Raw genomic sequence first — 24,960 nt, forward strand, 5'->3', positions numbered from 1 at the left:
GTGCAGCCTATGGTCATAGAAGTTGTTTTTCTATGATGAATAGGGATCATCTGTGTGTAATAAGGGTGTGCCAGGAAATAATGAGGATAAACACCCCAAACAAATCTGTGACCAGTTTAGTAAGAGGTAGTTTCCCAATCCTCAGAGCACAGTGAGATCCGTAATTAGAAAATGTTAGAATATGGTGCAGGGATAAATCTGCCTAGAGAGACAGGCATTAGTAAACAAGAGACCTGTGGGCACTGTGAACGGCTCAGATGGGCAAGACTTATTTTATTTTGACATTAAAAAGTATTATTTCCTTCTTATCAGTGTCAAAAACATCTCAATCCATTGATTTAAAGTTACAAAACAAGAAACATTAAAAACCTAGAGGTGGATGCAAGTTGGGGGGGAGGTGTATTTGATTACTTAAATATTCAAGTACAATGTTAGTAGTACAATGCTAAGACATTAGGCAGATTTATCATGGAGGAATGCACACTCTTGACTTGAGACTATTTCAGTGGCAGTAACGAAAGCCCTACTATGGCAGCCTGTCATAGTAATGTCAAGCAAGGTCAAGGCCTGTAACATACACACACACGCACGTGCGCACACGTACACATGTACACACACAAACACACACACACACACAGATAAAGGAATCATTGAGGTCTACACACCACAAAAGCCATGAAACATACAGAAAGGGAAGGCAGCGAGCTCAGACAGATCATATTGTCAGACAGTTTCAGACAACATGATCTGAGCATGACGGAAACAGTTAGCTATCAAGTGACCTTTAACACACTCTTCCCTCTTGAGCAAAGTGATCCCCCAGCTCACCTCCCCCTATCCTACATCCCCCCCCCCCCCTGCACATCTCACACCCAGGACTCCCATTCCCCTCACACTTACTGTGTACGATTCTGTACCTGGGCTTTAGCACATGGTTTAGATAACACATAAGATAACACATTTCAGATAGTCCTGTGTCCAGCTAACATGACCTGACAAATGGGGCATACACCTTTATTATTTGGCCCCTTAATTTTAAATGTTCCTTTTTTTTGGATGGGGACCTTTTGGCATCTACCATAAATATAAAAATCAATTGAAAAAAGCCTTACATAAACATGTATTAATCAAACTTCACGAGACATTTTACTAAGTGACATTTTCAATGCAGGACTTTTACTTACCACACCACAGTGTGGTATTACTTAAGTGAAGAATCTCAATACTTCTTCACTACTGGTGTCAGTGCAATGACTGTGGTGTTTGTAAAGCTCTGGAGTGGGAAGATCAGTGACTTGTTGGGTGGAAAAACCCAAGTAGGAAGTGTATAAGACACTGCAATGTATACATCATATTAGTGAAACAGATACATGATGTTATCATGACTGCACTTGTCTCTACACAATGGCTGAGTAAGGAAAAGTACCACTGCCTCACTATGAGGAGGTATGTCATTTGCAACACACTGTAAAAATCCAACAAATACACTCTGAGAATGTTTGTACTTAAAGACATGAAGCACCAAACAACAGCTGAGAGGTCATGCTCTATTTGGGCCACATTTAATCATGGCTGACATCCCATATTTACAGCAAGTAGTTTGTATGATAAGCTTCCCTTAACCCATCCCCTAAATACTGCTGGTGGACCTTGTGATCAAAGTGGGGGAAAGGTACTCACCATACAATCGTAACATAATAATGTTGACCTTTTCCAGTCAGAAGGCTGCATCCCAATAACTACTCCACTGCGGCTATTTATAGCGGTCTCACAAAGCCTGAAAGGCGCCATTATAAAAACAATACTTCCAAAGTCATCAGAAAAACATCTCACACATGGAGCTTTACTTTAAAAGGTTTAATTTACAACCGAATGGACAAATCCAATCTCTACATCAAGTGGATGTATCTGTCAGATGAGGTTTTCATTAGCAAAAGGCTGCATTGCATTGCTTAGGGTTTAATTTAAAGTGAAAACTGTGGGCCCTGTTTACTGGAAGCATTTTGTTTAACCCCCATAAGCACACTCATACACCATACACAATTTTCTTTTCTTTTTGTTTTACACACAAGATCCTTCCCAAGAAAAAGTGTCACAACTCATCCGTGTAATGAAACTAACCATTACACCACTGCTGCTTACATAACACTCTCTGACACCAAACTGCCAGGAAGCAGACAGGTTGTGTGTTGCCTTTCATTGCTCCATTAGGACACAATGTTGATCTGAAGCAGTGATGGTGGGTAAAACGTACTGCTTTGTAATATGTATGGGGCCATTTTACTGTTACTTTAAATAAAAACACTCCCTTGGGTTGAAGTGTATGGAGGCTTCATGTTATTATAATACCAAGGCAGACAGTGTCAGACGTTTTTTTAATTCCTGAAAAAAGACAGACAATATAAAGACAACACAGGTAATAGTGAATGTTCTAGTTTCACAGTTGCTTTGTCTGTCTGTGTGATTTGCACACAAGTTACAAAGGAGAGCTCAACTAGGACACCTAGCATTTAAATACACAAAACATGATCACTAGATCACTAAAAATACATAATGTCTGCACACAGACACTCTTACAAACCGGCAAGGTCTAAAAATGACATACATAAAAATAGTTAAAAACAGACCCACAGTGAGCAGAGCTGTTGATTGTTTTACCACTGACAGGAGAAACATGTGATATTATGTCTTAATATGTTTTATAAATGTCCAGCTCTGAGTTTTCTTTGGTTCCTGTGTTGTCCCTTTATTTCAGAGAACCTAACATCCAGTCTCTTAAGAGTCTCGTGCAGGTCTCTTAATGGTCTTCTCCTGCTCAAATAAACTTTTCCAACTTCTGAGCTGCTTTTTGTCATCATTGGTCTTCTGGAGTTCCACCAACAATCCTGTGTCTCACTGACTTTGGCAGACCGTGGAACCACTCTTGGCCCCCGCAGCGGCCTTCTTGCGTCTCTTGTTGAGTAGCGGGTTGCTGGATGTATCAAGATCTTTGATCTTCACCTGGTCGTAGTCCACGCGCATGGTTGCTAAAGCACTGGTCATCTCTTCCTATGAGAGACAGGGCAGAAGATCAGGTGTAGCAGAGAGGGCTATATGAATGAAGACTACTCTCCAGTTATATATATTACAACCGGAGAGAGGACACTATATAGAACAATGTCATATTGTAAGTACACCTTTGTTGAGTCCTATTCTCAACCAATCTCTTCAAATATCATATGAGGTGCTTTAGTTTTTTTTTAATGATTGACATGGCTTTTGATTGATTGATTGATTGATTGATTGATTTACATATACTTTTACCCCTCGTGCATACATGCAATAGTGCAATAATTTGACATGTAGGCAAATACTCTAATCATGCTTCTTACTTATAGGTAAATGAGAACATTGATACTACTCTCACATTTATAGAGTAAATCTGTGGTATGATCTTAGCTTAGCGAAGCATAAAGACTGGAACGGGGGGGCAGCTACTCTAGCTTTATCCAAAGGTAAGATCCTCCTATCAGCAGCTCTAAAGCTTTCTAATTAGCATGTTGTACATTATTGTTTAATCCACACAAAAACCGAAGTGTAAAGAGATCCATTTGCAGTTTTACCAGCAACTTCACATTTTTACACATTGGTTTTTGTATGAATTAAAAAAAAATGAAAAGAGATAAAATACAACATGATAGGTGAATTTTATCATATTTAAACAGGGCTAGGCTGATTTCGCAGACCTTTAGAGGCACAAAAGGATGAAAAGAAAGAACAGTGTGTGTTTCAGTTTTCTGAGACTGCTTGTTTTGATTTTTATCAAAACTGTTTGCATAAGAATACCATATTATACTGATCAAACAAGATAATCATGGAGTCATTGTATGTCCTTGAAAGGCACAGTATGTTTCTGGGGGCAGGGCAGGCAGAGAAGATTCCCAGACCGAATGAGATAACATGACAACTTCGACTTTGTATAACTAAGCGACTGTAGAGAGCTTCCAGTTAGACATTTTCTGTACTATTCTGTAGTGTGGAAACGGTCTCCTTGTGTTCACAAGTAGAAATGAACGTTGATATAACTTCAGTGGTCTCTGTCTATTCTTGTTAATGTAATTATTCTAACAGTGCTTTAATCAAAATTCAGTTTACTTGGGTACAAACATTTGCATTTTACAAGCTTCATTAAAATGAAAGTATGTAGGTTGTTTTACTGCAGGTGTGTGTGTGTGGGGGAGGATGCGTTTCCAATATAGATGTTGATTTTAAGGACATTATGAGGTATAGTAGTGTCGTTAACGCTAAGACAATCTTATGCTATACGTACAGACTTGGGAGTGGAATCGATCTTCTTAAACATTCAACTATGGGAGAGCAGATAAGCGTGTTTCCCAAAATGTCAAACTACTCCTTTAAGAGCTGTTCCATACTACACAGTATGAAAAATAAGCAAATATGGACATATCTGGGAACGTTTTAATGAGTTGGGGAAAGATCTAGTTATCAATAGCAAAAGCCAAGAGAAGCTGGAGAAAAAACAGGCCAACAGGCTAAAGCCCTAAAAATATTAATCCCCAAACTCTTCATCCTTTATGGTTCATGATAAAGTGCTTCTTGTCAGCCGTGATCTATACTACCTACAGTGTGTAGAAAGAATCTAACGGTTTTGTGCTTTTTGAGAAGTGGTTGTTCAGGAGTGCAATAGGTGAAAGCTTTACACAACACTGCATTGCCCATTGCAGAACCAAACAGTGGTGTATTGTGTACGTCACATTCTGGAGAAATGTTCGTTTCACACCTTATCACTTCAAGCTCTCTCACTCAGCTGTTGTGAAATTACGCCCACAGTAACTTGATGAGAGCAAACAGTGTTTGTTATTTGAACACATTTCTTTGTGTAAATCATAGAAAGAAAAATTACGCACAGCAGTTGAGCTCCTTTGTGTGTTTGTGTTGGTGTGTGTGTGTGTGTGAGTTTGTGTGTGTGTGTGTGTGTGTGTGTGTGTGTTAAATGTTACACCGAATTTACTCATTGTACAGACTAGACTGTGAACACTGCTTCCCTCTGGTGGCCATTATGATGTTGATGCATTTGTGTTTAAAACATTTGAATTAGTTTCATTCATTTTCCTTTCATAATCATTAAAATAACTCAACAGATTATTAAGATCATTAAGATTACTACTTACTTACTGACATACATACTGTACTATATGTCTTCTGTGGCTCTGGAGGAGCATGGTAAAGGCTGGGAAAGTGACAACGATAATGTTATATGTCATCAGGGGGTATCTCAGCTTGGGAATGGAGACTCCAAATTTTAACAGAAAGTAGAACAAACTGAGGGAGAAGAGTTTGAAACATATGGGTATTTCCCAGGCAGGCATGAAAGAAACTCTTGTTATTTTACAGGAAAGGTAGGATGGAAATGCCAATAAACCAGAGCACGTTTTTCTCCCATCTCAGTATGCTGTGTAGACTAGCCAGACCCTCCTCCACAGTGCTTATGAGGAAGGTCTGGCAATGCAACACTGGGGCTTAGGTAAGCTTTAGGCAGTGATAGGTTGTAATGCATATATATGACCACAGGGGATCAGTGTTGTTGTGCTTCTGACCTTCACATCCTCCCACAGCTCTCTTTCTTCAGTCAGGACCCGGGTGGTGTGGAGCGGAGTGGAGGGAACCACCATGGACTTCTGTTGAGTGCAAACAGACACCCACACATACATGCAGATGTAGGTTTGAGCCAATAGATGCACAGACAAACAAAAAAGCAGTACAGGAAGTATATCTGTACTTGACACACATATTTACATTAATCCAGGGGTGGTTCATAAATTGAGTGATGGTCATTCTCTCGTTTGGGTCTGTCTTCAGTAACTGATGGATCAAATCTTTGGCTGTAAAAGCAAAGGAAATGCAAAGATAATTGCATTATTAGAAGCAACACACACATTCAAATCTTGTGCTGAGTAAAACTTCTCCTGGTCTCAGGGACAGAATGGTGTCCTTTCACAGTAAACAGGATTGCTTGAGACAGAAGGGGGAGATAGATTGAGTGAAGAAATAGAAAAACAACAGCATACGCAAGACAGAGTTGTGCACTGTCACTGCTGTTGGTTAGGAGGATGACACCAGCTTGCTGTTATCTCTTAAAGTATCTGAAAGATGTCTCACAGAGGGGTTTGGGCAATTGCTTTGTTATAAGTCTTCCGAAGTAAAACACAGGTTGTGTACTGGATCCCGCTGTCAATCGATGAAAATATTGAAATTCATTGAAACTGTCCATAGCTAACTTACGATTTATTTTTACAAATTAATCATACATTTTTGTCTCTGTTCGAAATGTAATTTAAAAGGGATATTTTTCAATTTTGTAATACTCTTATCAACATGGAAGCGGACAATATGCTTTCTGCATAGTTTCTTATTATTGCAACAATCCAAAACAACGACAAATAATGTCTAGGATTATTATTCTCCAGAATAACCTCAAAGGTCAATAGGCAAAACTCAAGTCCATCAAGCAGTAACAGATGGGCATATGACCTGAGTCCAACATTATTTGGTAACACTAACACAATGTACAGTCCCACTTGTAAAGGTTAACTAAACATCTCATTTTTTCAATTGCATGCATACATGCAGGCGGCTGCAAACTATCCTGCGTGGCCTGTCTTCTACAAGAGGAAGGAAGGTTCTCTACTTCATCTGTATGTTTAGCCACAGATACAGATATCTTTGTTTATCCCCGAAGGGCAATTTAGTTTCTATAGTCTACCGAAAGTGGTACTTGAGCCTTGACGTACTCCAGTGGTAACTCAATTCACTTTGACAGTACATGTCAATAACTTAAGTATTGTCAATAACCATCTGGAAGGGCTTTGAAACTGATTTGCTATTCAAGAGACCCTTTCCTTTATTCATTTCTGCTCAAGAAGGTTTGTTTCTGCTAGGCATCTAGAACGTTACTGCTACATTGCTTCTTTCCCATACTGCTGAGAGGTCTGAGGCCCAAATTCTCAGAACATGCATGTGTTAATTGCGCGTCAAAACAATTAGTGGCATTAAGAGGAATTTGCGATAACCGGTTATTATAACGTTAATTTTTACGTTAATTAGACGTAGCTCTGGAGAATGTTTTTAATAACCTACATCTGCAGGGCTGAAATGAGAGAAAAACATGGATTGTGTGTCATTGTGAACAGGGCCTGTGTGTTGTTTTTATTTTTTCTCACCTTCCTGTGACACCTCAGCCCACTCTGGGTTGGGAAATTCATACTGGCCCATCCTGATCCTCCTCTTCATTCCCGGAGAAATGGCCTGGCCCGTGTTGGAATAAAATGGAGGAAAGCCACACAACCTACACAGACAAACGGTGAGACAGACAGAGTAAAACCTTAAAAAGATTCACTTCCGCTTTGCTTGAAGGTAGCCGTAAACCGAATGCATCATACAAAGAAATTGTGGTTCTATCTACGCTGCTCCCCCAACCATTCCCACACCCAGTACTCACAGGATGTACATGATGACGCCCAGAGACCACATGTCACAAGAATTGTCATATTTCTCTGGACCCAAAACCTCAGGAGCTTATCATTGGCAAAACACAAACACACAAAAACAGATTAAAAAAGACATTTTAAATGGAGTTCAGTGGCAAAAATATTGTACATTGTTTTCCATATTACAAAATCTGTCCACCTTGGGAGAAATACCATATACAGAATCCATGGCACCTTTCCTTAGAACAGTTCATCGGTCAGGAAAAAAGGTAATATTTTGAAAACAACATAAAGCAACTGACCCACATAGTACGGTGTATAGCAAGGGGTCTGTAGAGGGTTTTGTAGCGTTGTCTCTTTAGCAAAGCCAAAGTCTGTTAATTTGAGGACCCCGTTTCTTTCTTTAGTGGTGTACAGCAGGTTCTCTGGCTAAATAGAAGGCAGAAGAAGAAGAGAATGTAAGACGAAATGTCTTTAAATGAACCAGAACGGATCATATTTGTCATGATCTTGATCTTTCTGCACCTTGACGTCTCTGTGTGCGATGTTAATGTTGTGGAGATACTCAATGGCCGTGCCGATGTCCCTCATAATCTCAGAAGCCTCTGGGAGGAATAGAGCAAAGCACAGTCTCTCAAACCACAAGCAATTCCAGTATCACACAACCAAAGATTCTAATAAAACAGGGATCGCGTAAAAGAAGGGAACAAAAGTATATTATTTTCTGTCTGCCGTACATTGTTCTTTCCTGGAAATATTTATCAGTCCTCACCTTTCTCAGTAAAGGCCTGGTCTCCTCTGGCCTGGATTCGACTGAACAGCTCTCCCCCTTCCATACTACAATAAAACACAGAAAATCATCGTTTCCCATTTTTATATTTTGACCTTCTGTAGAAACAAAATGGAAGAAGATGTTTTCAAAATGTTTTGTCAACATCTAATTACACTAAGTCATTTCTACTGGTGTCATGCAGAGCAGTGAAGACACTGGAAAACAATACTGCGATTAGGGAAAAATCAGGGATGGAACAACTAAATAAATGTGTTTTTAGACATCTGCATTTGCACAAAGCACCACAATTATGGTATGGCAGATAAACTCAGGTGAAAAGTAAAAGACGTACAATAAGTTTGACGAAAATACCTATTTTCTACATCTACAGTTTTACACTGGGAGTCACAGTGTTGGATTTCATCGGAAATCTGTTGAGTTGTTTTACAGCTCAAAACACTTTCACCTAAAGCTTTCAGTTTCTTGCAAAGAGAAATGACAAGTCAAGTTAAAAAATTACAGTGGGGAAATTCTTATTTTTTAGACAGGAAACAAACCCAAAAACCCGGACCAAAAGACGGAAGAAGGTAAAGTACCAATATGTTCTTATTGAATGTTACACATAATGTACTGTGTAACAATACCATAGCTGATGAATGGTGAGACCTATGACCTACATACAGTTTAGACACTCCATAAATGTTACAGTTTCAGAATCACAAACACACATGAAACAGCTGCCACCTGAAACTCTCTCTGGTCCTCTGGAAAAACATTTTTGTGCACATTGTGACCTGGATGTGAGTTACTGTGCATTAAGTAAGATTGTACTTTTTGTGGTTCATGAGCACACAGATGAACAGATAGCAGGGAGAGAAATGTGTGTGACGTTGTCCTCCCCTGACCCTCTCTCATACAGGAAGGAGTGAGAGATTGCTGAGCGCACGCAAGCATACACACGCACACACGCACACACACACACACACACAGGTCACTACATACAACACAACACAGACAGCTGCTCTTTCAGTAACTGTAAATGATGAGAACCAGTTAGTCACTTAGTCATAGTTATTAAAAAATCCCCTTGAACAGAAGACTGCCATTTATCTGCTGTCAGCCTCTTTCTTTTCTCTAAATAAATAAAAATAAATAAATAAAAAGAGCAAAGTAACTACATCACTGGAGAAACTCTGGGTAATTTTATGGATAGTTTTTCAGAATGTGAAACCCAGATGGAATTCTTTCCCTTTATTTCACCATTGGTGTTGACGTCTTCACTTTGTTTTGTCTGAGTGGCAGGTCTTATGACATTTGATAATAATAATAATAATAATAATAATAATAATAATAATAAATATAATTATAATAATAATAAACAACTTGATTTATATAGCACCTTTTAAAACACACTTACACACATTTAAAAACCAAAGAGAATAAAATAAAAATAAAAGCCTAAAATACATGAAGGGAAAAATGTATGAAATAAAAATGTAATTAAAAACTAATAACCCAAACTGTTTGTTAATAAAAGTTTGTTTTAAAAAGAGACAGTAAAGAGGATCCTGACTAAGACAGCTGTTCCAGGGCTTCGGGCCCGCTGATTGCAAAAGCTTTGTTCCTTTTAGTTTTCAACTGGACTCTGCCTGAGGATGTTAAAGTACACAAAGGTTTATAAGAAATTAAAAGATATAAAGATAAAATAATTATAATATGGAGCCAGGTCATGAAGAGCCTTGAAAGGAATCAACAAGATCTTGAAATCAATCTTAAAATAATCAGGAAGCCATTGTAAAGAGGTGGGACATGATCATACATATATGTTCTGATCTGAGCTGATCTTATTTTTGCAATCTTTCTAAGGGAATAAAAACACAAGAGATAATATCCCATGGTTGTTGAGTAAGTATCCCGATATGTCGGAGTGTGTAAACTGAGGGTTAGAGTGGTGAAATCTGACTCCTACCACTCCATAATGATGAGCAGGCACTTCTTTCCCTGATGCATGTTCTCATACAGGTTGAGGATGCGAACAATATACGGCCCTCCTGATACCCGCCAGTGGAGCTCCACCTCTCGTCTGGCTTTGGGACTGTCGTAGAGAATCTGGGAGACACAGAGAGAGAGCATGATGAATATAGATTAATAATAGAATAATATTCAGTGCAAGCAGAACAAGCAATCTGAAAATGTCTCTTTAGGTTTTAGGAAACTGAAAGATGGATGTTTAACAATATTGTATAAAATGATTAACCGAGAAGGAAAATGGTTATTAGTTGTAGCACTGTTGCTATCAGGAAAAAAAACTTATTTATATTGTAATGATGTCAACATATCACCTATTCCTATTTACAAGATCATGTCAGATATTACACTCAACAACAAAACAATATATAATATCATATCCTTTATTTTGTTACCTATATCATCAATGTCGTGCTAAATGGTTAAAAACATTTAACTTTTTTTAGTTAGTGACAAGTGACCCAAAATAGCATAGAGAAGAAAGAGAAAAATAAAAGCTTTTAATAACAACTGAAATTAACACAATTACAGACTGTCTTCGTTGACCCACTACGTGTAGGACAAGCACATGTAGTCATTAAGGTAGCCTGCACGCATGAAGCACACACACACGCACACACACACACACACACACAGCAGGTGGTGGCCCTTGACATCGTAAACATCTAGAGTCAGCGGGTATTTTTGGATGTGACAGCGATGGAGTGATCTCCTGTTGTTAAAAAGACCTGGACCTGGAATACATCTCTCACACACACACACACACACACGCACGCACGCACGCACGCACGCACGCACACACACACACATTTCAAATGCCAGAGAACAACTCATAACGTGTTTCACCTCGCTAATGTCAAAGAGGAAGTGAGGGCCGAGTGTTTTGGAGCAGCAGGGTTTCGAAAGTAGAAGTCGAGGATTTCCTGTGTCTACTTTGTCTGATCTAGATGAGTCCCAACTAGAGCAATGGGCCGATTTGTTTCTGCTGTGTCATGTATCGCTTTATGACTTTAATCAGGGCGGACAGCATGTGAGATGGTTTCCTTAATTTCCTGCAGGGAACTAATATTGACTACAATAATAGAAGCTGGTGTTGGATTAAATACACATCCAACACTGAGGTGATGATAAGAAGACTGAGACACGCATAGTTAATCTTCTGATGAACTCTTTTCTTCTGTGAGGCGATATCACGGAGACTAAACATCTTTGTACATAGAGACTGTAACACACACCTTTTTTTGTGATCAAATTTTTATTTCTATAGTCAGAAAAAATAATAATGTAAACATAACATTCACAAACAGTTACAAACAACACACTGGGACATAGGAACGCATCCCAGGGCCACAAAATCACAGAGAGGAAAAATGGGAGGGAGGGAGACAAAACAACACATGCAGAAACAGACAGACACAAGACAAGGGACCAATCCCACACGCAAACATAAGAAAAGGCTACTGCGATGCCTTTAAGGGCTCAGCAATGCGGTGCCAAATCTCCAAAGTCTTCCCTGGAGCTCCACCCACACCAGCCGTCAAAAGTTCCATGTACGTAGCTGTAACACACACCTTGAACTGATAATGCCAGAGTTTAACAGCACAGTCTTCCTCCCTCCTCACCACACACACAGCTTTAACATGTTTACACTCTATTAAATATTAGTGGTTCAGAGAGCGCTAGTCTGTGTGTCTTGATTAAAAGGTGGCTTATCTTTACTACCAATAAAGTGCTGCTCATAGTCTGCAGCAACGTGGTCTGATATACCATGTTACTCTAATGGCGGACGTTCAGCGTAGAGCCTCTGCAGAAGCATAAAACGGCCTTTACGTGATCGCACACGCGCCCCCACACCTCCACACAGGATAAAAAAACATGATGGACTCTCCAGAAGAAATAATTATCTTTAGTCTCCGGACAGCACAATTTTCTGAACATAGCCATACTGAGAAATACAGAGAGTTTTGGGGAGCTGCTCGTCTTAATTAGCTTTGTAGCAACTCATTTGGCAATGACTTGAATGTAACGGACTTTTATTAATATCTAGCTAGTTCTAGAGTTGAGTTTTGTTTTTTTACGTTTCTTCATTCGGATCCATTTGAAATCCAATCCATTTTGAATAAACAAACCATGCAGTTTACATGTGCCATCCTTTTTGCATTATTCATTAAGATAATTCTAAACAGAATTCTGTAGTTCAGAACATCGGTTATAACGGCTCACATATTGAAAACTTGTTGGGTTTAAATTGGGCTATAGTTAATGTGTCGGGCCGGGCTGGGCTTGGACACAACGTGCACAAGCTCGGGTACATATGGGATTAATTTTTTGAGCCCGATCTAAGCTCTACCATACGTACAGGTGTGAATGCACCCACAATGAGTTGAGGCCGCATTGAGATCCAATCACTCAGTCCACATGTGTAGGGGATTAGGCCACATTTGGCCACATTCTTATAGCATATGTATGTTTCCTGGGCCGCATTAGGACTGCCGACTCAATTGTGAGAGGAACTACATACTCATTCTAAGTATTTTCTCACGTCACTGAAACTGTGAAATTGTTTGAACACACACACACACACATTTTTTTTCAGTATTATAATAGGCTACAACTCAAAAAACTTTAAAAACTCAAACTCACCCACAACATACTTGACATGAACGCATGTAAACTGCAATGTAATTTACACAAAACATTTTGAAAATCCTGTCTAGGCAATAAAAATATTAACGGTAGTGAATGCTGAGATTTAAATAAATGTAAGATCCCGTTTGAATTAAGCCATGAATTACACAATGATATTCGTTAATTTAAAAGATAGTTTTGCAAATGGAGAAAGTGTGTTTTGAACCGGAATGCAACGTTACTCACACAGGCAACAAGTCTTTCTTGTTCTTTTTCTTCCTGGCTGCTAAAAAACACATCAGGTAAGACAACGTAACATGTGTTGTAGAATAAAGCTAAGGACGAGATATGTAGTTCACTGAGCGGTTTTACAAAGAGCTAAGTGGTACTACGACAAACTGAGACTTTCCTCACTTGCAAAATGATCTTTTAAACTGATCATATGTGTAAATCATGGCATTATTGTATTTTTTTTTTACATTGCCATTTTCAAACTGGCCAGGGACAACAGATGATAATTAGCCTGCTGAGCTAAATCTGGCTCATTTGCAGTTGCTTTGCTGTTAATTAAGGAGTATTGTCCCTGTTAAATAAATAAATAAATGAAATGGCTCAATTCAAACAGTTTAAAAAAAAAAAACATTTTTCTCTTCTGTTCACTCATCATTACAAAATAAGGTCCCATGGGGTCCACTGGAAGGGGAGGGACGTTGCGTCTGTATGCTACCGTCGAAAGCAGATAATGAGCTGGAACTGCACAACGAGCAGCTGAAGAATCAATGGAGACTTCTAAGGCCAAAGCTCTGAGATTGATTGTTTAACAGCGCTGGTTACCTGGAGCGAACCTGCGTAAAATCTGATTGCAGTTTTCAAACACGCAGTGTCTGACCAAACCACTGAGAATTTCTGTGACATTTTGGTCTCTGTGGAAACCAGAGGAAACCCAGATGGGCTACCATCGTGATTCCAAAGACTTGACCACAGAGGTTAACACACACACATACACTTTGAAGGGAAGATATTGACTATAAATGGAAGCCAGCACGAACCTGCAGCTTTTCCATGTGCTAGGCTGGAAGGCTCTTCAGGCGCTAAAATGGAACTCTCAGCAACTGAATACATGCTTCCAAATGTATTAACAGTAAATGGAGGTGGTCAAGAAGACTGCTATGTACCACAGAGCTCTCCCAGGTCCCTCTCCTCCAGGGAGTCAAACAAATCCAAATTAAAAGAATCCTGTTGACTGTAACTGAAATACATTAACAGGATGGCTCCCCTCCAGCTCTGCTGCAAAGTGGATTAAACCTAAACCCATCCATTACGTTTAGCGCTCAGAGCAACACTTAATTAAAAAGCCAGAGAGCTGGTCAACTCCCCCCCACCCACTCATCAAACACTCTCGATTGTTTGCTTTGAGATTAAAAGAAATACAGGGAAGTCTTAAATTAGCCTGAATGGCAATAAAGTAAATAAAAACTCTGTCCTCTGTAACTTAGCCCAGTACAATTCCGTTCCAACACAATAGGAGCCACTATGGAAAAGGCGTATTGTGATTTTACGAGTTATTCCTTTGTCATGTCTCAAACCTTTTGACTGGGTCTTCAGAAAGCAAAAGGGGTTTCAGACAATGAGAGTGGTGGGTTTGTGGTGCTTTCTCAATGTTGGGTTAATCCTGACCCACTGTAAGCTTTCTCTGGTGGAAGTTGAAGGCTGCCGAGCAGGTGATGCTGTTATGGATGCAGTTAGCCATTACATGACGACACAGAAAAACATTTTCACAGATTAACACACCTTTTCTTTATAGCCACAACACTCTCACACACACACACACACACACACACACACACACACACACACACACACACACACACACACACACACACACACACACACACACACACACACACACACACACACACACACACACACACACACACACACACACACACAAACACACAAACACACACACACAGATTTGTGGTGCTATCTTTGTGGGGACCCACCATTGACATAATGTATTCCCTAGCCCTTTACCCTAACCCTCGCAACTAAATGCCTAACCTTACGCCCTACCCTCACCCTAATCATTAACTAATTCTAACCCTAATCCTGAAACCAAATCTTAACCATCAAAGAGCTCTTTAAAGTTGTTGGGTCAAGCAGTTTGGCCCCACAAAGCTGTCTGGACAAGTATACTGGACACCCGGTTATTGAACCCGGGATTGTTTGTCTGTCATGATGCTACCAAGCATCCTATCACTCTTGGCTTTTCATCTTTTGTTTGTGACTTCCTATTTTCTGCTGTAGTTCACTCTCCCTTTGTCATCCTGTTTCTCTCAGCCTGGGTCTACAGCTCTGCTTGTGCCATAGCTGCTGCCTGGTTTGGCAGCTCCAAACCAGATGGATTACTCTAAGCCAATAAATCTCTCTGAGTCTGTGACCAAGTTTCCATTGCTCCCAGAACAACGTTGTCAAAATCCATGTGTCTCTATGAACTAGCATAACATATCAGAGCACATGGCTGGGTGACTGTGCACCCCTTAAAGTTCACCCCCAAAAATCAAAAAGACAAATGTTTAATCTTACCTGTGGTGATATTAATCAGTCTACATTGTTTTGGTGTGGGTTGACCAGTGCTGGAGATATCATCCATAGAGATGTCTGCCTTCTCTTGAATATAACCGAACTAGATGGCACTAAGCTTGTGTGGCTCAAAGAGCCAAAAGAATTGAAAAACTCAACATCAATGTCTCTTTCAAAAAATCATAACTCTCTTACTCAATTAATCCACACACCTGGTCGTGAACAGTTTCATGTAGGAAATATTTTCTTTGTACCGAACTACACCCGCCAACCATTCCACCACACAGAAGGAACCATACTTATGCATAAGAGACTTGTGTTTCTTAGCTGTGCTGTAACTGTAGCTAACCAATGCTGCTAGCTTACCTGAGCTAGCTGAGGCTACAGCTCATTTGAGGAGAACCCCATTAATATTCACATCTCCCCCAAGCCCCTAGGAACAATGCCATGTCTTAAAACAACCATGGGCTTAGCAGCTAACGGTGGAATTGCACCCCTCTGGCCCATAAAGACTTTTCCCATAGACTTTGCATGGCAAAAGAAACTTCTATATTTCAGTAGATAACTTTGTTTGGTGTAAATCAACTTACCAGCCCCACACTTAAAGGGTCCTTGTATAAAATGTCACGTCCTGTTGCTGTAATAATTGATAATGCTAACGCTAATGGTTGTAATTCACCATGTGTTCTCTTACTACATCCATGGTATGTATGCTGTAAAGCCTATAATGTGGATGAGAGATGAAGCCATGGATGTTATTAAGAGAAGCTATTCACGAAACTGCAGGCTAACCTTAGTAGCTAGTACTAGCTAGTAGCTAGCTACATAGTAGCACAACATAATTACATTTATTTAGACAAGCATGTAAATGCTCAGGAACAACAAAAACACAATGTTTAACGTTAAATGATATACATTGAATATGTTATACAATGAAATCGGGAGTTTGGTAGGAAGAGAATATTTACATAAAACTACAACCAGATCTCTGGATTATATGGATTTCTGTAAAGAGACATGTCTGCTGAGTTTTTCATCTGTATTTTGTATTAAGCCTGAGCCCCTTAGTGCCATCTAGTTCCATTATATCTGAAACATCTCTGTGGTCGATATCTCCAACACTGGGCAACTCACCAATGCAATCTATATTGATAAATAGCACTACAGGTAAGAGGAAACAGGGATGTTTGATTTTGGGGTGAACTATCCCTTTAACCTGTTTGATCCAGTGATTGATTGAGATTCCACAAAACATGATGATGTTTAGCCTGTCCACATGCAAAGATGAAGATGAATCTATCTTTTAATTAAATGGTTCAAAGGAGATAGGCCGGGCTACTGTGTAACGTTACTTATGAGGTGTGTAAACTGAGCGGAAGTGGTCTATCCCAACTTCAGTATAGCTTACCTTTAGTGCGCACTTCTCTCCAGTCTTCTTGTTGAAGCACTGTAGGACCTTACCATTGATCCCTAAACCCAGAACCTGACTGGAGATCTTATAATCGTCCGTCACTGCGTTGCGCTTTATCTCCGCTTTTGGATAAACGGGCAAGGCGAAGTGTGTGGACTCGCTGTCCGCGTCCCCTCTCTCAGTAGCAGGGTGAGCGGGCTGCTGCAGTTTCGGGTCGTCATCCGGGGAGTCCGGCTCTACCTCAGCCTTTGGCGCTTGCAGCGGCTTCTCTTTTCCGTTTCCATTTTGGAGCATGTTAACGCCGGCTTGTTGTCACCAGTTGTGCTCTGGACAAGAAAGCTTAAGTAAAGTCCCCAAAGCAATGCGATGACGCCTGCCTCCTTTCCGTAATCGCGTAAACTGAGAGGAATCCTTCAGCACCGCTGGCGCGTCTGGTTGACCTGGTCAACGCAGCCCCTGTATGGACTCACTCACTTATTTCACAATACAGCTTATAAAAAAAAATGACACTTGTTCAATTACCAATAACTATTGTTTTACTGAACTTAAATACCCGCCAATTTGTTTTAGTAGTATTCTGTCAAATCTGTATCCTTAAAGAAATTCAAATATTTAAGATCGTCTGTAAATGTTTAATCCCAGTTAGAGACGTCTTTAACAGACAGCAGAGGGGAGATTAGGATATTCTCTTGATAATGCTGATCTCAGCTTCTCCTTGACCTAGACCCCTTTGGTTGTGCTCACATGGCAAGTCCCTGTCACTGTTAGTTTAAGCACCACCCTCCTACAGTCAAGTCAGATTTCTCAACTGGCTCTATGTGGAAGTCTTAAAGGAGCAGGACGTATATTCAGTTCAGTTTTCAGTGAGCATGGTGCAGAGCAAGATAAGCTGGTTGTTGATTTATGGGAGTAAAGGAGGAGAGTAGATTTGAAGCAAAACTTACATGGGGTCCTAAAAAGCTACAGTATAGTAGGTGGAAAACTGCGGCAGGATCCCTTTAACCAAGTGATTATATCAAAGTAAATAATCTTACATAGCATCATTACAATAATATGGCGTTTTGACCAAGAGTTTATTACACAGCGAGTTTTAGTGAGATCATTTCAAGAGACTCAAGGTGCATGGACAAAGTGTCTGTGTTTGATTTGAGTTTTCCTGCATATGAAAGGTTGTGTGTATGGGTGTGTGTGTGTGTGTGTGTGTATTTAGTAGTCCAGTGCACAGATGAGGGCGACTCCCCGTTTGACCCAGTGCCTCTGATCGTGATCTGTAGGCAGCTCCACCGAGATCACATAGTTGGTGGAATGGCCGGTTGTAGACAAAGTCCCTAAAAAAATTACACAAAGCAGTTCAGTGACATGAAGACATTTCAATTGTTTGTTTTCTGAGTAGTCTAAGGTGTTGGCTATGTGCTGTGGGTGAAAATTCAGAGCTGCACTTTCAGACGCTTCTTGAAACAAGACACTAACTGGAGTCTATTTTGGGTGAGTAATAAAACCACCGATAGGAGATACACACAAGCCCTAGAGCGAGCAAGTCAACACGTTGTCAAACTGAAAAATAGTTCTTAAGCAAAAGTTTATGGTAATCCATTTCCTTGACTAAATTAAATCAAAAATATATTATATATATACAAAATAATATTTGTTAATCCAGTTACGCGGTGTGCACTAACCAGCACGTGTGAGGGTCTTGTAGATTGGGCAGATGTAGACCCCAGAGGTTGGAGGTTTGCGGTTGGGTTTGGGGATTAGCCAGATGAGGGCCATTTCTGTGTAGAGCTCCTTGGGCCTGGATTCTGTGAGTTGACCTGCCTGGTTATCCCAGCGAGCCCCCTCCATGAATAGACCTTGTATGTAGCAGCCTGTGTTTGGTTTCTCTGTTATCTCCGACACTGACTTCCCAATTACCTGAGCCAGTAGGGATTACAAAAAAAGATAAGGAAGAGACAGGTTGAGAGTAAACCATTTAATTTAATATTAAATCTTTCAAACAATTCTAATGAAATTATGGTATATGTTGAAATTCATACACAGTCAATTTAGAGTGGCAAATATTTAGTTCTATGGCTGAAATGATTATGTTTTACGTCAAATACAGTGTCAATGACACAGACTGTTAGATTTACAGCTTACTGTCTGACCTCAAAGTCAAATCCAATTGTGTCAATGGAGGTGCCGGAGCGACGGGCGTAATTCTGGAGGGTTCCAGTGAGAAAAGCCTGGGGGAAAAAGAAGCCGCTAATCCAGAAAACAGGTGGAATACCGTAATGGATCCATCTCTGCAGGAAATTGATCCTCTGAAGCAGATCTGACACCCAGGATGCCAAAGGCTTCAGAGAAGGGTACGCCTTGAGGGGGAGAGACACATGGCCAGTCAAAGAACTATGTATTCTTAGAAAGCAGAGTCTAAAATTATTAGAGCTGGACAGAATGTCACTGAAAGGAAATCTATTATATTGTACACGGAAATCACTCCCAAATGTCAAACGTCCAAATCTCATCCCTAACTGCCTACACAAAGACAGATGTCATAATATTAGTTCAGTTCAAGGCACACTGCTGTATTCTATGTTTTGACATTTTGGGTTTGCATTGCCTTAAAGTAAATCACCTAATCCTCTGCCCCCCCAAATGCTCCACCTGCTCCACTAATGCCAACTATCCTCTCTTTACCCTAAATAATATGTTTGACTAATATCTGATTGGCGGGTTTGGCGCTATAAAACATGGGAGACGTAGCGAGAGAGCATGCCACTTTTCTGAACCGAAGACACTGTCACTTGATCACTGCAATTATCGGCGCAGGCCAACTCCATCCCGCTTATCAATTCTGTTTACAAATAGCTTACAGTCAAAATGAAACTCATAATAACATTAGTCGTTGAACCAACCAACATCTCTTACGGTCCCCCCAGAAGAGAATGCATTTACATAAATGCAGCATTTTGTAATGTTGGTAATGTTACAAAATGCTACGTTACATAATGTTTTACAGGGATTGTAACTTGCCAGCTGACTACTGAGCACTGGTACCAACAAGAGAATCAAAAGGAGAATAACTGTGTTTGGCTTTTCTTGCCTTGGCTTTCCACATATCAGGAACCATGTTGTTGAACAAGCTGTTGGCCATAAGCTCTAGTTCTGATGACATCACCACTAAACCCTTGAGAGCCTTCACAATATCTCGGAGACTCTGAGAGATAACCTCTAGAAGCTTGTTATATCTGTAAGACAAAAGATACATGGACCAATTACTGAAGTACTAATGATTTAAACAGGAAATACCTGAGGCAGTTCTACCCAGTCATTCATGTATCCTACTACCAGCTAATTACAAGTTACGTGCATAACTAGTGTTTATTCATTTAATCAAATTGTGCAAAGACAAACACATCAAAATTAGTTTTAAACGGGTAAGTATGTATACACAAACAAGGAGTCTGACTTGGGTTTGTTGTTCTAAATGTATAGCAACAGAGCAGAGTGACGTGTATTATTATTATATTATGGAGACCTACAATTTAGTTTGTGAGCTTTTCTCATAGCACAGGTCTATATTACCTGATGACCTCCTGGATGAGCACTGTGTTCATGGACTCTTCATAGCGGACCGGGTACTTTTCCATTACCTCCTGAACACTGAAAGGCTGTGGAAACTTTTCAACAATGCTGGCAACTATCTCCTCCACTTTCTACAGTACAGGAAGAGGCACATCACCAATTAAACTTTTCAGCCATAGTTAGGACCAAGTTCCTGACAGGCTTCTGAACATTGCTCAGTTAAGTATGTTCTGTTGTTGATGGAGAAAAGGGTTATGTTGTCAGCTGTCCCACACCTTTCAATCTGTATTGAGTTAGTGTACATAATAATAATAATAATAATGATCATAATAATGTATACTTTATTAATCCTGTCAGGGGAAATTACAATGTTTTCACTTTTTTGTTATTATACACATACAATAATTGGCTGCAAGTAGTAGTAAAAGTATATGCGTAAAGGGAAATCAAAGTAATTTATATCTGTACCTCCTCCAGAGATTTGTCCCCAGCAGATGCAGCTCGAGGCTGGAGACGAAGCACAGTTCCCAGCAGGGCGAAGGTCTCATTCTGGGCAAAGCTGATGTTGGCATTGTCATGGAGACCAAATATGTCAGGTGTGTCATTGATGGGCAAACCACGAATGTATGCCAAGTAACCCTAGAGGCAGGAATTGCATTCATGTGTGTTATTTTATATGTGACACTTTACATACTAGAGCATATCATTTTCAGCCATTTTGATGTTAAAAATATCTTACACATTGTTTCCACCCTGTCTTTGTGAATTGAACCTTTAATGTAATGAATACATATTATATGACTATTTTAGAACGGTTTAAGAAATCTGAGGCACAAAAGGTTATTCATTAAAACCCATAATATCTTGTCATTAAGTAAGAAAAACATTCGTCCACGTTTCAGCCATTAAGTCCTTCATCATGGCAGGGCAAGTATAAAATAGTCGCCTTTGGGCGGTTTCCTATACTAGTTGGCAAGTCACAATCACATGATCAATATGGATAAGTAATTGGACACATGAGTCTAAACAGGTAGAATCCTATGACAGACCATGTTCAGCAGAGGAAATCACACACCAAAGTGTACACTTTTTTTTTTAAACTGTAAAATAGCTATGAACAATCTTTGAATTCATAGAACACACAGACCAAGTAGCTTATGCCATTATTCATCAGAGCACAAAGTACGAGACAGCTCGAAGGCAACCATTCTGTACTCAATGGCTGAAACGCATAGGCATGTTTTTATGACTTAATAGCCAAGAGATATTGAAGCCTCTTTAATCATTACCCTCTTAAGGGCCTCCTATTCCTTGAACCTTTCTAAACTAGGATCCCCAAGATGAAGAGCACCAGAGGGACACTTTATACACACCCGAGCAGCACTCCATGCAGACTGTATTGTGACTATTATTTGCTTTTAAAAGAAGTATTTATTTTAGTGGTGTGTTGTTGAGTACAGATATCGTCGTGTTACATAGATGGCGGTTTTGCTAAATCACATGAAGACTTACCATTAGGTAGAGTGAAAAGTGAGTAACCCGGTGATTTACAACCTTTGAAAATATACAATAATTTTGGAGTATACCAACAAATGCAGACTCTACTCTTATCCCAATTTTTGAATGTTCTTGTTCTTATCTAACCTTGATATCCAGATTTGTGTCTATTTGCCGGTAGACTCCAGATGAAGAGTAGGCATAATTATTAATAAGCACAGCAGGACAGTAGAAATCCTCCAGCACACTGAGCAGACATCGTCTGTCCCAGTCATCTGTCACGCGGCCTCCGTAATTAATCTCCCCTGCAGTGTATGTTAGCACCTGTACAGTTAGAGGACAAAAAGGGGAGAGACTCAGATGAACATGCTCTCTCTCTCTCACACACACACACACACACACACACACACACACACAGTGACCAAATTGTATGTATCTTACTAAAGGGCCTGTGTTTCTGTAAGCTAAGGCCTAAACTATCCAAATTGATAAGACTTGTGTCATAATCGCAATCAACAGTGAGTGGGACATGTGGAATAAGTTAGGGAAAAAAGGGGGAACATGATTGGAGTGATTGCCAATGATGTGGCTTTGGAGCTAGTAACTTTATACCGGTTGTTAAATAAAGATAAACATTATCTCGCTCACCTTGTATGGGACATTTTGGTACTCGTCCAAGAACATTTTGAGTTGGCTGATGCTGATGTTCAGGTCTCCATCGGTGAACTCATAGGGAATGTTAAAGCCCAGTGGGCCAAACTTCCTTCGCTCCAGAGCAATTCCATGGAAGAGACACAGCGACAGGAGCAAAGATTTGAAGTGTGTTACCTGGTGAGGAGAGGAATAACTTAGATACTAGATGTTCACAAAAAATGGTAAATATGATAAGCAGGAACAGACTCAGAGAGTAACTAATGACTATGCAGACCTTGGTGGAAGAGGACAAAAAATCGTTGGTGAGTCTTAAGTAGGTTTTCTGTAGACTGGCCTTGATCCCCTTTGGAGGCTCAATGGTCATCTTTGACCCATTTTGGAGAATGGACACTGGGAACTTGTTGCTGGGAAGACTTGTGAGCCACAGACGGAAGTCCTTATGCACCTGTTTGGGGGTTGTGGGACACATGAGGTAGTGAAGTCAGGGAAGTAATTAACACAAAGTAAGTATAAGGCTAACCTGTACAATTCAAGCGTACAGTGTACAGTATTTCTGACCTTTACTGGGTTGATGTTTTCAATGAGTCTCTCCAGGGCAGGCATCCAGCTGGGTGCCAAGTGACAGTTCTGGAAGAATACCCACTGACCACTTTCCATTGCAGCGTGCATCAGGGTCTCAGCCCAGGGTCCCTGAATTACACAAACAACAGCAGATGAAAAGGCAGATGTAAAGACAACAAGAGTTTTGCCAAAAAACATTTAACTTAACAAGAGGTTAGGTTAAGAGAAACCATCCATGTTTTCTAGAAGTTTGCCTTATTTAAAAAGTGGGTAACATAGTGTTTCAGAAATGCTTAAGAGTCCTCAGTTCAATGTAGACAGAAATTGAGGACAGGGTGATACAACAGCCCTCTCACATAATTGCAGGTAATGTGATAAACTCCCTCTAAGACCTATTGAACAGCCACAGGGGTAGTGTGTTGATGGGAGATTTGGTTGGCCAGCCACTAGGTTTCAGGTTCTTAAGGATGAGTCTGCATTTATCCTAAAAAAAAAAACTACACACAAGGCTTTTTGGGTTATTCTTTAAGCTTAATTGTGGTGTCCTGAAATCTGGCATCTGTCAAAGTAGTATTGTACATTGTCCTGGTCTATGGCCATAAATAGAGAAAACAATTAGCAAATAGGTGGTGGCCATTCTTAACAAGACAAATGAGAATAGCCTGGTTCTGTGAGAAAGTGTTTTACAGTGCCTTTCCCCAAGGTCACAGAGAGTGTTCAAAAAAGACAGTGAAAGAATTCCCAGGCACCCCCTGGTCCTGACCTGGCCTTGGCCCAGAGAGATGGCATTCATTTTCTTGGAGAACTGCATGACATCAGCAAACTTGTAGAGGTCAGCAGCAGGGTCAGTGCCAGGGGACAAGACAAAGATGAGGGGAGTGAAGGGGGACGACTCTGTAAAGACCACAGACAGGTCTGATGTCTGTGGAAAGATGGAGAGAGAAAGAGTAACAAGCCGGTTATACTGCTGCTGCATACTGTAGAGCAAACAACCGGAAATAATTTTCAGCTGAATTTAGTATAGTTAATTTAGTATTACAAACATTACCAATGTTTGCACTGCTGCAGAACAAGCCCAAACAAATGAAACCATTATTGCCATGTTAATTACCACACTTCTAAGCCAATGTGGCAGAGATAAGAATACATTTGTGTCACTGCACATGATTTGGTTTTAATATTAACATTAAGGAAAGAGAGGAGAGTGACTCTACCTGAGGCTCTATGAAGCGTTGTCCCAGCTGAGCTGAGACAAAGTCCTGCAGGCCTTGAACAAGACTGTCAGCCCTCAGAGAGCGCAAGACCAACAACTTCTGGAATGTGTCCAGCTTTGTGTCCCAATCTCCAGGGAGAGGCTCCCTATAGGAAAACATACACAAATGCACACTTTAATAGATATTGTCATCTTCTACAGAGTACAAATGAAGGATGCATGTGTACATTTGTTAACATAGTGATTATCTATGCGTGCCTGTGAGGCTGGTTGCTGTCAAAAATCCTCTTGAAACCCTGCAGATGTTCGACGAAGCTCTTTGCCAGGTTGCTGAAGTTGTCCATAGCACTGAGGCCCAGGATGTCCTGCCAGGCACGCTCCGACAGCCAACTCACTGCTGGGTTGGTCAGCCTTTGGACGGGCATTCCTCCAGATAGCAGGTAGCGCCACTCAGCCTGCCACAGAAAGATAGAGATTCATCAAATGTACCTGGATTTACTTAACTTCTGTATTTGTATGGGTCCCTACAGGAAATTGAATAGGGGAGAGGGAGATTTTCCAA

At 40.3% G+C, this 24,960-nt stretch overlaps 2 protein-coding genes across 2 annotated transcripts in view; both read right to left on the bottom strand.

The window, feature by feature from the left end:
* Window positions 1-1,841: 1,841 nt before the first annotated feature.
* mapkapk3 (MAPK activated protein kinase 3) lies at window positions 1,842-17,673 on the bottom strand. The gene is made up of 10 exons (XM_034868395.1): window positions 16,907-17,673; window positions 10,229-10,368; window positions 8,260-8,324; window positions 8,013-8,092; window positions 7,790-7,916; window positions 7,499-7,574; window positions 7,221-7,345; window positions 5,797-5,882; window positions 5,598-5,678; window positions 1,842-3,048 (listed from the first exon to the last, which is right to left on the bottom strand). Exons 1-10 carry the CDS (start codon window positions 17,201-17,203, stop codon window positions 2,893-2,895), a joined length of 1,233 nt encoding a protein of 410 aa, XP_034724286.1. The 5' UTR covers window positions 17,204-17,673; the 3' UTR covers window positions 1,842-2,892.
* A 442-nt stretch (window positions 17,674-18,115) lies between these two features.
* dnah1 (dynein, axonemal, heavy chain 1) overlaps window positions 18,116-24,960 on the bottom strand; it is a 35,056-nt gene continuing 28,211 nt past the window's right edge. The window contains exons 66-78 of the mRNA XM_034868322.1: window positions 24,657-24,853; window positions 24,400-24,544; window positions 23,949-24,107; window positions 23,183-23,314; window positions 22,899-23,069; window positions 22,619-22,798; window positions 22,118-22,294; window positions 20,942-21,112; window positions 20,474-20,604; window positions 19,992-20,136; window positions 19,054-19,260; window positions 18,586-18,820; window positions 18,116-18,237 (exon numbers count right to left, since the gene is read on the bottom strand). Of these exons, the coding sequence (XP_034724213.1) occupies window positions 18,116-18,237; window positions 18,586-18,820; window positions 19,054-19,260; window positions 19,992-20,136; window positions 20,474-20,604; window positions 20,942-21,112; window positions 22,118-22,294; window positions 22,619-22,798; window positions 22,899-23,069; window positions 23,183-23,314; window positions 23,949-24,107; window positions 24,400-24,544; window positions 24,657-24,853 (2,172 nt within the window). The remainder of the gene's footprint in view (window positions 18,238-18,585; window positions 18,821-19,053; window positions 19,261-19,991; window positions 20,137-20,473; window positions 20,605-20,941; window positions 21,113-22,117; window positions 22,295-22,618; window positions 22,799-22,898; window positions 23,070-23,182; window positions 23,315-23,948; window positions 24,108-24,399; window positions 24,545-24,656; window positions 24,854-24,960) is intronic.

This window comes from Etheostoma cragini, chromosome 4 (assembly GCF_013103735.1).
Source record: "Etheostoma cragini isolate CJK2018 chromosome 4, CSU_Ecrag_1.0, whole genome shotgun sequence".
Taxonomy (NCBI): domain Eukaryota; kingdom Metazoa; phylum Chordata; class Actinopteri; order Perciformes; family Percidae; genus Etheostoma; species Etheostoma cragini.

Bases quoted from the DNA above. Each gene is read 5' to 3' on its own strand.
- mapkapk3 (XM_034868395.1), bottom strand. From the start codon at position 17,203: ATGCTCCAAAATGGAAACGGAAAAGAGAAGCCGCTGCAAGCGCCAAAG. The intron at 10,369-16,906 runs GTAAGCTATACT...TGTGTCTCCCAG, and splicing joins GAGAGAAGTGCGCACTAAAG to ATTCTCTACGACAGTCCCAA. The intron at 5,679-5,796 runs GTAAATATGTGT...TGCACTCAACAG, and splicing joins TGAACCACCCCTGGATTAAT to AAGTCCATGGTGGTTCCCTC.